The 16,679-nt window shown below is 36.3% G+C and overlaps 1 protein-coding gene across 5 annotated transcripts in view; it reads right to left on the minus strand.

The window, feature by feature from the left end:
- LOC111058182 (DNA N6-methyl adenine demethylase) overlaps window positions 1-16,679 on the minus strand; it is a 269,719-nt gene that overhangs the window by 238,749 nt on the left and 14,291 nt on the right. For all 5 annotated transcript variants that reach the window (XM_039437424.1, XM_039437428.1, XM_039437426.1 and 2 more), the window contains exon 2: window positions 11,231-12,432. In XM_039437424.1, coding sequence (XP_039293358.1) covers window positions 11,231-12,346 — 1,116 coding nt within the window. In that variant the 5' untranslated portion in view covers window positions 12,347-12,432. The remainder of the gene's footprint in view (window positions 1-11,230; window positions 12,433-16,679) is intronic.

Here is a 16,679-nt window from a genome sequence, read left to right on the forward strand (position 1 = left end):
TACAATTTTTTCTTGTATAGTTATCCAAATTGATTTTTTTCCCTCATATCATGTACAGTTCAATAATTATTTTCTTAGTTTATGTATGAAATTCATCTAAAACTTTGCTGTATTGTAAGCTATTGTATATAATTTTATAGCCATATATATTGTAATCTACATAAATAAAGTACTCAATCAATCAATCAATCAATCAATCTTACAAAAATTAGATCTTCATTTCTGATAGGTTTTCTATAGGATTTATCTAGTGAAATTTTAATATTGTTTTCCAATTTTATTAAAAAATTAAGTTTAAGATTCTCTTCTATTATATGTAATAATTGTATTATGATTAAGAATTTTATTTATTTCTATTAATCTTATGTAATCGTATTACATGATATGTAATGTATTACTTTTGTATTCTTATGTAATTTTTTTCTCATTTTGTAAAGGATTGTGTGGCAGAGAGGACCAGAAGTCCTAACTCCGCCCTAATATAGGCATATAATCAATCAATCAATCTCTTTCCATTGCTCTAACATCATTGATTATCATGTTATAGAAAGGAATAAAACAGAGCTACTTTCAACACCATATTTCCACCTCAATTTTTTCACTTACAAGCTCAACAAATAACAATACAATTCAACATCATTGCTCTCTCAGAAGCAGATATCTCTCTTTTCAAACGCTAGCCCATCCTAACACATTATTGTCAGGGAAAACACTGAGGGTGTAAAATCTACTACGCAATACAACCATCCCCCTCCGGTCTTTGGTACCCCCATAGGTCTCCTGTACCCCGCAAGGTCACCCCTGGTCTCCTGTACCCCTCAAGGTCCTTCCTGGTCTCCTGTACCCCTCAAGGTATCCCCTGGTCTCCTGTACCCCTCGGGGTCCTCCCTGGTCTTCTGTACACTCCTTGTCTCCATCTCTGTACCCCTCAAAGTCACCCTGGACTCCTGTACCCCTAAGTTCCACCCCCCCCAGTTACGTGTACTCTCTCCTGAAACTCATCCCCTCTAAAATGTAGTGAAACTCACTACATAAACTGACAGTACTCCTTATGAGTATTATCAGTTCTCCCCAATTCAACTGATACTGACTGTTTAGAATGAAGTTGACTCTTGTCAGACTCACCACATTCTGTCAGCACTCCTCATAAGTAACATCAATGCCTCTCAATTCAACTAATACTGCCAGTTTGAAGTGAATTTCACTATATAGGTACTCACAACCTACTGTCACCATTCCTTATAAGTAACATCAGCACCTCCTAATTCAAACAACACTGATACTTTCTAGTGAATCTCAGGATATATAGAAACGCACAACCACCTTTGTTGACATGCGTACTAAACGCAACACAACTTCACCCCACCCCCTCTAACGCACTTGGTTACCCCTCACTAATCCCCCCACCACCAAATCGTTGCGGTTGAGGGGTAAGGGTAGATGCACACGTACTTGGACAAATTGAGCTTGCACCCCCTCAACTCGCGCTTACGTCACTTCAGAACCACCACCTCCCACCACACCCTGGCCTACCCCTACGGTCTTACTACCACTGATAACGATGATGATGATGATGGCTGTGAGACCACGTGACTCTGTCGAGCGGGGACGATGTAAACAAAACCACGACAACTCTACACGTTGCGTTGTTTTCCCTCTGAGTTGGGACTCGAGGTGGAATATTCTGTTGGCTACTGTTTTGTATTCAGTTGTATCGTAGAGAAAATATAGCATACTGCTATGCTATATCTTTTGCTTGTATGGAGGATGCATTGATGACAACGATGACTGTATAGGGCCCGGTTGCACAAAAGCCGGTTAAACTCTAACCGTGATTAATTTCACGAGAACCAATCAAAGAAGGTCTTTTTGATAAGACGGCTTCTCTCATTGGTTCTTATATAACACACTTTGTGTTAATAGTCAATATTTGACTAGAATTGTCGAAAATACAATAAAAACCTATTTTCACTTGATTGGTAATATCAGGTGGTGTTGAGGATAGGTTATTCACATTGTCATTTGAAAAAATCACTCTCTAACTATAGAGTTTGTCTCTGTATCAGGGAAATGTATCTGATTTTGGGTCATATTACTACATAAATTTAGGAGAAAATAGCGCAAGGAATGCCTCATTATATCTCCCAATGTTATTGGAATCAGCCTTAATTTGAAAGCATAGATCACGAATAAAGAATATAGTATTATTATTGATGAAAATTGTTACTAAAATTAAACCGTGAACAGTGTTTCTACATTCTAGTTTTCAAGATACAATTTTATCAGAGATTGACAATGGTGTAACAACCGAAACCAGTCTTTCCAACTATCAATAAATCTGTGGTTTTTGACAATTTCTTAGTCTTTTTATTGAATAAATTGTTACTAAAATCAGAGAAGACTCCTATAATGTAATTCTGTGCTAAAATTAAACAGTGAACAGTGTTTCTACATTCTAGTTTTCAAGATAAAATTTTATCAGAGATTGACAATGGTTTAACAATCGAAACCGGTCTTTCTAAAACTATCAATAAATCTGTGGTTTTTGGCAATTTCTTAGTCTTTTCATTAAATACAATTTTCAAAGACCTTCCCATTAATTCCTTCCAATGTAACAGGGTACAGATATTCCAAAAACATTTTCAACAGACAATCAACCAATTTATTTAAACATTTCCAAACAGCAGTCTAGCTGCAGACATCCAGGAGCTGAGTGTTTTCAGGATAGATAGTAATCTACAACAGCTCACTTCCCATAGTGTCTTCAGGCCACTTATTGTTTACAATAGAGCAGAAACCCAGTAGTAAAGGGCAGATGTGCAGTAAAAGCTCTCTCCCACCCCTTACCTACCCTTAACTTCATCATCATCATCATCATCATCATCATCACAAGCAGCCGCTAGTAATCACAATAATCGTCATCAAAACTCAGAAGTATATACAGTAGTAGAGATCACATTTAACCAGTCCAAGGGGTGTACTCACACTCACACCGCCATCTTGTAATAACAATCAACAAAATCTACATATCTTGTTATTACATATTACATATCTTGTAATATCTAGCAACAAAACAATTTGAATACACAAACATTCAAAGTGTAAAATGAAATTTAACTACTAGATCTGTGAACAGTAGACCTCACGCAGTATTCTCATCCACAAGTACCTGATTGAAACTATAGACCTTATGGAAATACAGCAATAGACTGGCTTCTCCACACATCTGTGGAAGTTAATCACTTGTCAGCTGATTTATGATGAATAATTCTATAGTCTGATTTTTACTCTAATATTGGCGTATAAAGGAGGCTCCTTCTTCCTTTAATATTATCCTTGAAATGCAAAATTTCCAAAAACCTTGTATATACGTCGAAGCGAAATTAAAGAAGGAACATACCTGTCAAAGTTCATGAAAATCTATTACCGCGTTTCGCCGTAAATGCGCAACATATAAACATTTAAACATTAAGAGAAATGCCAAACCGTCTACTTGAATCTTAGACCTCACGTCGCTCGGTCAAAAATTCTCCATTTTGGCCGAGTTAAGACTTTTAAGACCTCGACAAACCTCGACCAAGTGTCATTGTCTTCTACCTTATGCTTCTAAAGGTGTGACAGAACAATGTTTGTTGTTTAGTTATTCTATTACAGATTGAATAAAGTTAATGAATGGAAATATTTCAAAATGTTAGTTACATTGTTCAAGGAATATTTACTGATAACGAGAAAACATTATCAGCTTTTCCAGAAATATTTCCTATTAAAAAGGCTCTCTTATGACAAGTGAAAGTGTTGTAATGAAAAGTAAAAAATACCTCCATTTTCAACTTTTCCTTTACAAAAATATTCTCTATTCAGGAAGGCTCTATAAAAAAATGAAAGTGTTGCATGAAAAATTGAAAAAACCTCCACTATAATATAATGTTATATGCAGGAATGAAGTGTCAAAAAACTTCGTTATTGTGTCCACTATCAGTTAGACATTACTTTTTCAAATACAACGTCACACAGCCGTCGGTCGATTCACCCGATTTATTTATTCATTTATGCAAAAACTTCTACGTACACTCTTATCATATCATGACCGATTGTTTATAATTTCTTTTTTGTGAGTGGGCGTGCGTGTGTTGTTCCTTATCGCTGACAGTTGTCTGTTTCAGAACATTGAATTCACATTTCAAGTTCCGTTGAATTCATGTTCCAAGTTCCGTTTCCTGAAACTTTTTTGAGTTTTGTTTTCGATGAAGTAGACTGACTGTTTAGTCTGTGATGAATGGATTGTTGTTAGGAAATTTCTGGAATATTATTTTTATGAGAGTGATGTAGGCTAGGTGATGATAAGACCGACTGACATTTCATTAAATTTGTGAAAAATACATCTAATCACGTCTATAATAATCAGTTATGATATTCATAATATATCATGGTACACGATAGAGACAAAAAAACTGAGGGTATACGCTAAAGAAGATGTTTATGGAAACTGATTTTTATGCACCCTACTAAAATAAATAAATACTCGGTTAACCATGTTGGTGAGGATTCTTGTCACAGGATTTGAGCCTCAAGACTGTTATACGTCATTCGGGACCGACAATAAACGTGTCCATCCGATAACACGGGAAGTGACCAGGCTAAAAACGTTTGCTCCTATCTGGAATCTAACCCGGGATCACGATTGTATTTTATGTAGTGTTGAGCATTTTAAATGTTTGTCTTCTCATCTATTGAAGATTAATCGAATCTTTTACTTATAATTTGACATTCTTCACTAAATTATTGATGTGATCGCATGGTTTCTCAAGCAATAACAGATTACCAATAATTGTAATAATAAAGCGATCAATAATATTACTCAAGATTGTTTGAATATTGAGTTCTATAATATAATATTATTCCTACATTGGTTTCAAGTAGATTGGTCCGTTAGATGACATCATTCTACGGCCGTTGAATATAACTGACTGAACGAAGTGAGGTCTAAGATTCAAGTCGACGGTTTGGCATTTCTCTTAATGTTTAAATGTTTATATTTATATGTTGCGCATTTACGGCGAAACGCGGTAATAGATTTTCATGAAATTTGACAGGTATGTTCCTTTTTTAATTGTGCGTCGACGTATATACAAGGTTTTTTGGAAATTTTGCATTTCAAGGATAATATAAAAGGTCTACTGTTCACAGAACTACTAGTGTAGTGTTGACCATTTTAAATGTTTATCATCTCATCTATTAAAGATTAATCGAATCTTCTACTTATAATTTGACATTCTTCACTCAATATTGATGATCACATGGTTTCTCAAGCAATAACAGATTACCAATAATTGTAATAATAAAGCGATCAATAATATTACTCAAGATTGTTTGAATATTGAAGACAATAATAAATTATTATTATCAATTATAATAATTATTCCTCCATTGGTTTCAGTTAGATTGGTCCGTTAGATGACATCATTCTACGGCCGTTGAATGTAATAATTAAATTCCTATGAAACTTGCCGTCAGAGTTGTAACTGTTATTTTTGATAGTTCAAGATATGTGATATTGGACGTTCGGAAATTAACCTCAAAATCGTCAACTTATTTTAGAACCTTAATAAAATGATGAAATCATGGTCTTATGAATCTATATCATCTATACTACAAAACCATTTCATCAATCGATTCCATACATTGTGAAGATTGATTGGAATTAAATTTCAATAAAGTGTTTAATTCGAATGTTTCAATAACCAATAAGGAGAATGACATTGCATAGAATCGCATTCAAATACCTGTTGATGAGATTGAGGTAACATTTTCAACTGCTTTTCCTCTTCTATCAGCGAATATTTATCAGATAGCTTTGACAAAATATGTGGAAACAATAGTACACTTCATATTTAGAACACTACATAATATACTTGTAAAATTTGATTGAATTTTAGCATAAAAAACACAGCGCGAGAACGTACTTCTAACCTCAAAACGCGAGAAAGCCAACTGACGTTCCTCTTCCAAGCTGCAAGACAAAGAATTCGTCCAACAAGATTTGGCATGTTGAACTGCTGTGACAAAATATTGAAGATTTTTCAAATATCGGCATTCAACATTTTTTTATACCTTCTCAAATACCAACTAATCCCAAAATAAATAGCCGTTGGAACCAATTTTGGTCTACATATTCGGGAAGAAGGATATTTTGTTGTGGATTCACACCAGTTTTTATTTGATGAAAATGTTGTCATAATAAAGAGGGATGAAAAATGTGAAAGCTTGTCGGGTGTTTTCCGAGCGTCCATGTCGCCATCCAAGACGCGTCGGCAGACAGGCTGGCGCGGGGAAATTTTCAGCGGGAGGGAGAGAGAAATTTCCCTGTCAGCGCCGCGGCGATGGGGGATGCTGTATGATAGCGTGACCGTTGAGATGGATGAGTCCTTCAGCTTGCGAGGTAGAGGATGATGCGCTTATTTTTCTGAGATTTGTGCTGCATTGATATTGTTGATAACAAAAGAACTATACTCTTTCAGGTGGGTTACGAGCTAACAGAAAAAATTCTTGATAAGATTGGAGGAAACTCTATCGTTTCATGGCAGAGCTCAATGATGATGATGTCCTTCCCTATGCGGAGGATGATTCCCACTCAAGTATAAGACTTGTGCTTGGACTATGTAATAGTTGATAATGAATTAGTCAACAACTGAAATACTCCAACTCTCTTCCAGAGCTGGTCTCTCTCTAGCTATAGTCATATATATCATAGATTGTATCCGCATGAATGAATGAATGAATAATATTCTTATTTCTGATGAAGGTAACTTCTAAACTTCATTCACTCACTAGCTTGTTAACTCCAAATCTCCTGTATTCTCCAAGTAAAATAAAGTCTTCACTTTCCACATCTTTCAGGCCTTCTGTTCACTCAACCTCACTCTATAGTTATATCAAAGATTATATTAGCATGAATAAATAAATAATATTCTTATTTCTGATGAAGATGACTTTAAACTTCATTCACTCACTAGCTTACCAACTCCAAATCTCCTCTATTCTCCAAGTAGAATAAAATCTTCACTTCCCACATCTTTCAGCCCTTCTGCTCGACCAGCCTCCCTCACAATATAATTTTCAGTGGCTAGTTGCCAGAAAACGTCAAGCAAAAAAGAAGGGGATCCAAGGGTTGGGTGCAAAATATGGAGCCTTATTTCGAGGTGTGTGTGAAAAGGGGTGAGGAGTTTGGGCAACTTGCCAAATCAGAGGGAAAATGAAAATTGATCTCGAATCGCTAGCACGGGATGGCAAGGTGTATCTTTATGGAAATGTCTGAGGAAATCAGTTTTTTCGAAATTAGACTAGTTTTTTAATTATTGATTGAAATATTCCAGTGTTTGTTACTAGTTTATGAAAGCACAAGATTGTAAAATGTTATCTGAGTTTATAACTAGTAGTTCTGTGAACAGTAGACCTCACGCAGTATTCTCATTATGGACCTACAAACCTGGTCTATGGAGTACAATATAGACCTTATGGAAATAAAGCAATAGACTGGCTCCTCCACACATCTGTGTAATCACTTGTCAGCTGATTTATGATGAATAATTCTATAATTTGATTTTTACTCTAATATTGGCGTATGAAGGAGGCTCCTTTTTCATTTTATATTATCCTTGAAATGCAAAATTTCCAAAAACCTTGTATATACGTCGACCCGCAATTATAAAAGGAACATACCTGTCAAATTTCATGAAAATCTATTACCGCGTTTCGCCGTGACATTTAAACATCTATAAACATAAAGAGAAATGCCAAACCGTCGACTTGAATCTTAGACCTCACTTCTCTCGGTCAATAATTCTTTGAAATTGATGCTCTAGCAGACACTATAAACCACAAATTAGATGAATCATATTTTTTCATCCTAGTGTCATGAATTTCAGACGTAAAATCCAGTTTTTCTTTTCTTATCCGTTCCCATTGTTCTTTCACATATTTCGATAACATTTTCTCATTCTAATGTCTTGTATCACAGACGTGAAATCCAATTTTTTGTTACCTTACCGTTCCCTTCGCTCCTACTCATGCAAATCACTTTGAGAATCTGCAGCGCTTTTCATTCACACCTGTCTTGAAATACAACAAATTTTCCCTCCTTTTCTCTGCCACTTTTCATTCATTCACACCTTTCCAAACCAAACTCACTGTTAAGTCGACTTTATTTATTCCATCAATAACTTTTGCTATTCTGGCAATTCTGGCAGGCTTTTCATTCATGAATATAAACTCTGTCACCTCCCACTCATTTTTTTATTTTTCAAGAACTTTTCCGTGTATCTTTTCGCTTTTCCTCCAATCTAAAAATGTACGCGGAACACTTTTCATCCCTCTTGCAACATACTGTTCCGCAAAAATCTGTTTGTAACATCAGTTTCATATTCTCATTCATAAAGTACAGTACATTTCCCAGACTTATAACACTTACCAAGTCTGGAGTTATTGCACTTCCTTGCAATATCCCCCTTTCGTTCAACATGCTATCAACCCCCCAACTCCACTTCCTCATTTTCCTTTCCAGATAAATTTCAAAAGTTACAACTCAAATTCTCAGTTCTCCGTCTCCGATTCAGTGGAAAACGAGGAGGAAATGCCAATAGTTTTCCTTGTTTTCCAAAAACAGCTAACGCACTGTTTATTACACCTAGTGAGGTCCACGTTATAATGGCAGTGGAGAAAGATAGCCGAACAACGTTGCCAATCCTCTCTGTCTTTCAATGCCTTCTATAGACGGGAGCTGATACAGGTTTATTGATGTTATATTAACTGTTCATTCTCGTTTAAAATAATAAATCATATTTTATTAAGCAACAAATTATTTTTTTCAATAATTTCATAATTGAGATTAAATATTTTTCTTGATAAATTATTAATTCTACATTGTTGAAAGACGAACAATGTTGCCGATCCTCTGTCTTGTCAATGTCTTATATAGACGGTAGCTTGTACAGGTTTATTGATGTAATATTAACTGTTCAATCTCGTTTAAAATAATCAATTATATTTTATTAAGCAACAAATTATTTTTTTCAATAATTTCATAACTGAGATTAAATATTTTTCTTAATAAATTATTAATTCTACATTGTTAAAAGACGATCTGGCAACAGAGCAAAGCAAGAAAGAGATATCACTATCTGCTTTGTTGAATGATAGACAAGGATAGCAATACCATTGTTAATCAAACACTGCCATTATAACGTGGACCTCACTACAGCTATTATTCTGTTGAGGAAAAGTTGCAGAGTAATTTTGAATATTGTGATGCGCTTTTCCGAGAATCCGATTCGATATCCTGGGATTTTCCTTTTCCTCAAGAACAGACCTCAATTTTTCCTAATGGAAAATTGTTTTGTGGAGCTCTACAATGGAAAACTTTGATGTTTTTCTTGGAAACTACTCAGCTCAGCCGAATATGCCTATAAGGGGAAGCGTGATGTAAAATGAACAGGTATTAATTATGTTAATTGATTGAGCTCTAGTAGATGTCATGGATGATAATGAAGGATTAATCCTTGAATTATTAATTGATCAAAAAGGCAATTACATTAATATTATGTTCATAATTCATGTTATGTATTCCATCATTTTTATCCATCGGATTGACTTTCGAATACTGTTTACGAAATTGGTTATTTCCCATGTTTGCAAAATCTAATCAATGTGAAAAATAATATATCGTTATTCTTCATTGTCTCTGTCATTGATCTGAGCTAAATTACTGCTACTTCCATCTAATTTACTGCATCACTTGTCGATAGTAGATAGAAGTTTTCCAAAGCATAAGAGAATTTTCAACTACAATTTGAGACAGATCCCGATTTAAGTGGCAATTGCAATTCTATATTGTTGACTCAGTACTAAAAAAGTACCAAGTTGACGAAGAAGACGCAGAGAAGTACAAGAAGACTTGGTCAAGTTCTAGTAAATTTCGTGGATGATAATGAAGGATTAATCCTTGAATTAATTAATCAAATAATTAATTAATTGATCAAAAAGGCAATTACATTAATATCATGTTCATAATTCAGTCCATACAGTACTACATTGTGATTACAAAAACAATACTTCTTACTGCAAACAAATTTTTCTTTCGTATCAAATGAATGTCATGACAGGTTCCTCTCATTGTAATACAATCTTCCAATATTAATCGGTCAATGTAGTACGAGCTTTTCACTAACCATTGTTTGAATAAATTGAAATTTAGATAAATAGATCAGAGTGATTTGAAGATCAATCTCGTAGGAGTTTTAAAGCATGCATATAAGTGAATTCATCAGTGAGCTTCTAAATTTTCTCCATGAATTTATTTCAGAGATAGAAACATGCATTACTATATTGACATTCACGATAGAAATAATAATAACATCGAGTGACCTGGATGACTGAGGTCTGGTGTCGGAGTTTTCAGGTGACAACTGATCAATTTCAGGGCTTCCAAGTTATCTCCATGAATTAATTTCAGAGATAGAAACATGCATACTATATTGACATTCACGATAGAAATAATAATAACATTGAGTGATCTGGATGACTCAGGTCTGGTGTCAGAGTTTTCAGGTCGCAACTGATCAATTTCAGTGCCTCTGACATGAGCTCACACCTGCTTTTTAGGCAGCCGGGACCGACGACTTGACCTATTCATCAAAAACACGGGAGTGGCCTTGGAATTAATGATAGAATGTTTTAGTTGACATATCATTTTTCACAATGAGTTTCGGAATAATATTGATGAATCAATTCGAGAGATGAAACATGCATGCTGTTGAAATTGATGGAAGGATGGAATAAAATGATATTTGTTTGTGTGAAATTGACAAAGACTTATTCTTTTTTTTTAGTTATCAAAATCAAGTGACTGTCTCGTTCATATTATTATGTACAACAACAATAGTGTAGAACTTCAACCACAGCTGTTAAGCTACTGAAGTTCTTTTCTTTTTTTTTCATCATGATACTGTTTCTTTATAATAATTGCATTGTAAAAATATTTGTGAAATATGTCAGTGTTGTGAATAATTTCAATTTCAATTTCAATTTTTATCTGATGACGTGGCGAAGTTTGGACACTACTCTACCACATAATCACGTCGTTAGCAAAAATACTAATAATACAAAACAAAAGACACAGGAAACGAAAAAAGACAATAAAATTTAATAAATATGAAGGATTTTTCAGTTGACTAACCTTTTTCTCAGTGAGCTTCTCGCAGCGCCGCATCTTGCAGATCTGGTGACTCTTGTCGTTGCGACAGGGGGCGCAATCGCCGCAGTTGTCCTTCCGTTGGCAACCGATACACTCACCGCACCGCTTCCGCTTTTTCTTGACCGGTTTGTCGGATCCGTTGTCCATCATGCTCGGATCGGCGCCGGACGGGTCTGACTGGTTCACCGAGTGCGTGACGGGAGGCGACTTGAACCCCGCGGTTGAGGATACCGCCGCGACTTGACCCGAGGATTCAACACTGGACGACCCGGCTCCGTCCGACTCGTTGGAGGATTCAAGCGAGGACGCTCGCGCTTTCCGGCGCTCTTTCTTCCGCGAGTCCAGTCTTGACTCGTCGGGTTTATGGGCTGCTTCCAGACGGGTGTCCATCATCAGGTTGTTATGGTGATACACCCCCGGTTGTAACTGGGTCGCCACCAGAACTGGTTCAGTTTTGACGACGGTGAGTAGTGCAGCCTGTTGCGGGGCTTGTGCAGGGTGGTAGGCGGTGGGGTGGTATTGTCCCGGGGGACTCTGGAAGAGGTGGATGTGACGTTCATCCAGGAACTGTTGTTGAATGGCGGGGATCTCCCTGGCTTGCACCGGGGCTGGAACTAGGGGATATCCCCTAGGATTCACATTGACGGCAGAGAGCGTGTGGAAACTGGGCAACCCTGAGGGTGAAGATGACGAAGTGGGAGATGCTGGAGCTAGGGTAGCTAATGAAACTGTGTCACCTTCCGACGCAGGTGGAAAAGAATTGAACTGGGACTGAAAAGATGGTAGTTTATCTGGGGAAAACCCATCAGACTTTTCATTGTTGGTTTCCCAGGGACGGTACTGTGGTTGGTGGGAGAGTAGTAGGGGAAACCCGTCTCCCCTCTCCACCAACCTCCCCGAAAGTCCCTCCCCATAGTAGTCCCAGCCGGACAGTTCGAGCAGGCGGGGAGGATCGTACCCCGTGGTGTCCTGGCCGCCTCCGGGCTCGGGGCCCCCGAACGAGCTGAACGGGGGCAAGCCCTTGTCGGGCACCGTGGAGGAGGGGGTGTAGGAGGTGGGGCCCCCCCCAAAGGGCGGATCTCCGCCTCCCTCGCTCATCGCGGTGTCATCTCGCGACGTCGGCAACAGTTGGCGGCGATCGCATCGCAACTCCCGAAAGTTGCTGGCGACTGGCAACTCCTGACCTGCAACAAAACACAACAAAACTATCATTAACACAGTTGAACATACCAAAAACATCATTTAGAACTTCCTAAACTGAAAAAACATTCTTAATTTTTGAACTACCTAGCATGCTTATTCCTTTTTCACTCCTTTTAAGAGCTACTGTTCAAAGGCTGTACAAAGGCTAAAAATAAACTTTTATATTTTTCATAGTTTTTTTATTTGTATATCATCAAGCTATCAAAATAAAAAAGTTTTCTCAGGAAAACATTTTTTTCTGATCATTACTTTTAGATATTACATATGAGCGCCTAGTGTTTAAATTTTTGGGACAGAACAATTCAAATTCGGTAAGAGATAAATCCATGAGATTTAGAGGATAGATTCTTCATGGTATTGTTGATCTATTAAAACAATTATTATCTGAAAATATCAATTTTAAAGATAGTTAATCACTTTACTAAAAATAACCAAAAATAACTTTTAGTTGAGTTATTTTTGGTAAATTGGATAACTTTTCCAAAAATTGATATTTTTAGAATATTTTTGTCTTACTAGAGTAACAATACCATGAAGAATCCATCCCATCCTCTAAATCTCATGGATTTATATGGTACCGATTTTGAAATGTTCTGTCCCAAAGAAATCAAACTTCAGTCGCTCATATCTCAAAAATTAATGATCGGAAAAATGTTTTCCTGAGAAAACTTTTTCATTTTGATAGCTTGATGATATACAAATCAAAAAACTTGGAAAAATATCACGAGTAGAAAGTTTATTTTTAGCCTATGCACACAGCCTTTTAAAACACAGTAGAATATTGAAAACACAAATTGAATTATTATTGTCAACCACTTTTTATTATTATTATGGAAAGGTACCACAACTTCACTCAAATCACAACTGTACAGTAGAATATTCTCAAAAGTAACCTTTATTGTGTAGCAGTACTAATATAGTGAGGTCCACGTTATAATGGCAATGTTTGATTAGCAATGGTATTGCTATCCATGTCTATCATCCAACAAAGCGGATGGTGCTATCTCTTTCTCGCTTTGCTCTGTTGCCAGATCGTCTTTTAACAATGTAGAATTAATAATCAATTAACAATATGTTTCATCTTAGATTCATTATGAAATTATTGAAAAATATAATTTCTTGCTTAATAAAATATAATTGACTAGCCGTCAGACTCGCTTCGTTCGCCATATCCGTTTAGCCGTTTATATCCGTTTTCTTGCTTATATTAATTTGAATGGAAGAACTTTCACACACTGAATTGAGCAAGGCAATCTCCATAAGATCAACAGTTTGTATCACCAAGCCGCGCCTCCACAGGTGTGCTTAGTCTTAGCTTAATTTGATGCACTATATTTTTATGAAAATTATCCAACAATCAGTATTTTATATCTCAATATGGACTTCCTATACCGTATGCTTAGTTAGTTGTATAGCAGTTTGTAGTTTTAGATATAGTTGTATGCAGCTTGCTGGGAAAATGAATGGTATATCTCCTTGCTGCTGATTTTCCCGTGCATATTCTAAATTTACGGCATTTCAAGTTCTACGACCCAAGTTTGGACGTCGTTCGTACCGCGGCATTATTATTAGAATTGAAATTTTGTGAATCAGTGGAAAGAAAAAGATAGAAAAACAGATCTACTGACGGCTGTTAGATGACGCAATGATTAAAACAGCTGATTTTTGTTTCTGTGTGTGGCCAGCTCACAAATATTCTATAAGGATCACATGTAAACTTTGAAGGACCGAAGAAAAGAGTCCTCAAGTCTGATCATAAATTTGATAGGCCATAAACTTGCTCCTGAACATAACAAACACAACTAAAAAAAAATAATCAAATTCGGTGCACACATAAAAAAATTATTGAACGTCAAAATTTGAGGCTCGAATTTTACTTTCCTTGCCCTACTACAATAGGTTAAAAAATTAAGGTACCCCAATTTCAAGTTTTCTATACGTTTCAAGGTCCCCTGAGTCCAAAAACATGATTTTTGGGTATTGGTCTGTGTGTGTGTATGTGTGTGTGTGTGTGTGTGTGTGTGTGTGTGTGTGTGTGTGTGTGTGTGTGGTGTGTGTGTGTGTGTGTGTGTGTGTATATGTCTGTGAACACGATAACTCCATTCCTAATTAACCGATTGACTTGAAATTTTAAACTTAAGGTCATTATACAATGAGGACCCGACAATAAGAAATTCAATAAAATTCAATCCAAGATGGCGGAAAAAATGGCGGATAATTACTAAAAAACCATGTTTTTTACGTTTTTCTCGAAACGATTTTCTTCAAATTTATACCATGGATAGCTATTTATAAGCCCTATCAACTGGCATGAGTCTCATTTCTGAGAAAATTGCAGGAGCTCCGTAATTTTCTTGAGAAAAATGGCGGATAATGACTAAAAAACCATGTTTTTCACGGGTTTCTCGAAAATGGCTCTAACGATTTTCTTCAAATTTATACCATGGATAGCTATTTATAAGCCCTATCAACTGACATGAGTCTCATTTCTGAGAAAATTGCAGGAGCTCCGTAATATTCTTGAGAAAAATGACAGTTACTAAAAAACCATGTTTTTCACGGTTTTCTCGAAAATGGCTCTAACGATTCTTTTCAAATCCATACCCTGTATAGTTATTTATTAGCTCTATCAACTGACATGAGTCTTTTTCCTGGGGTACTAATGGGGGACGTAACTAGCGCATAGGTAGCGTACGTCGAAGTGAGGTCTCATTCAAAAACATGACTGTTACGGCAGTGTTACATTGATAGTGTGCGAGCAATTGAGTGATTGGTGACCAGTGAAAACAACAAGCCGGGACAACATCGTCCTATATCGTGTCCGGGGACGCCGTGTATAAATTTTAATTGACTAAATAAGCTAAAGGATGTGTACATTAACGCTATTGTTCCATAGACATCACTCAGGCAGCTTTGGGACTCTGACTCACTCTTTCTCTCATCCTTTCTCCCTCACTCTCTCTCACGCTCTCATACTCTCTCGCACTATCCCTCTCCACCCTCTCTCTCAAACTATCCCTCTCTCTCACTCAAACTATCTCTCTGACTCTATCTTTCTCCATTCAACTATATATCCAACTCCTTCTCTCTCATTGGACAAACTTTAGCTGGATGAAGCCAGCTCTAATAAAATAAAACAACCAACTTCAACTATACCTAGTTGGTCCTATATTATGAATGCTGAATTTGTATGTCTAACCATTATTGTTGGTGTCATAATTATGAAGGCTGTATTTAAAGGTGGATTAAGGGCCGTTTGAAAAGTAAAAGCTTTCATCTTTTCAACTCGACATTGACGAACATAATCATTAATTAAAAAATAACTATAGGTCGGATGAAAATTATCCAGACACCAATAGAATGGACACATTCTCCCCGTTGATTTGATATAAAAATTTTACGCATTACGACGCCCCATGATTCTGAGAGAAGTGATATTCAAAAGAAAAACAAATTTTTCGCGATTTTCGTGGTAGAGAGCGACCAATTCTTCAATCATGATGTAATAAATATGAATTCATGAATTAATTTCGATACTCAACTATGTGAGTATACATTTTATGAATAGGAGCCTATACATTCGTGATGTTTTTGATTTTTTAAAGAATGTACACAAACTTATTTCATCCACTACATTGTACTAGGGGTGGACAATTGAAAGCAGATGTGCAATGATAATGCTCCAAAAATACCATAGAGTTCCATGATTGAAATAAGGCCTTCTAAAAATGAAAGCCCAAAAAGTACAAAACAGAAATGCGTGTGTAAGCGAGTGCGGAAGTGCAACAGAATGGAAGGAAGAGGAAAATCGATATCGGAATATACCACAAAAAGGAAACCGGTTTACGGCGCTTCTTCTCTTCTTCTTTTTCTTCTCCATCTTCTCTTTTCGTGTCAACTTCCTGAATTACGAGATCGCGTTCGCAGAGCAGCTTGTGACTCACTTTTTTGAACTGGGACAAAATGAGAATAAAAACCAAATCGGCTTCTTTGTTACTGAAATAAACTGGGAATTTTCAAAATTTTAGTTGCATTTTTAGCTAAGCTTATTCCCAGCTGTAGAGGACAAAAATACTAATATATCAATAGAAAATCTAGTATATCAAAGCCAAATCCATCTGTATAGGACAAAAATACTAATATATCAATAGAAAATCCAGTATATCAAAGCCAAATCCATCTGTATAGGACAAAAATACTAATATATCAATAGAAAATCCAGTATATC

This window comes from Nilaparvata lugens, chromosome 11, assembly GCF_014356525.2.
Source record: "Nilaparvata lugens isolate BPH chromosome 11, ASM1435652v1, whole genome shotgun sequence".
Lineage (NCBI taxonomy): Eukaryota > Metazoa > Arthropoda > Insecta > Hemiptera > Delphacidae > Nilaparvata > Nilaparvata lugens.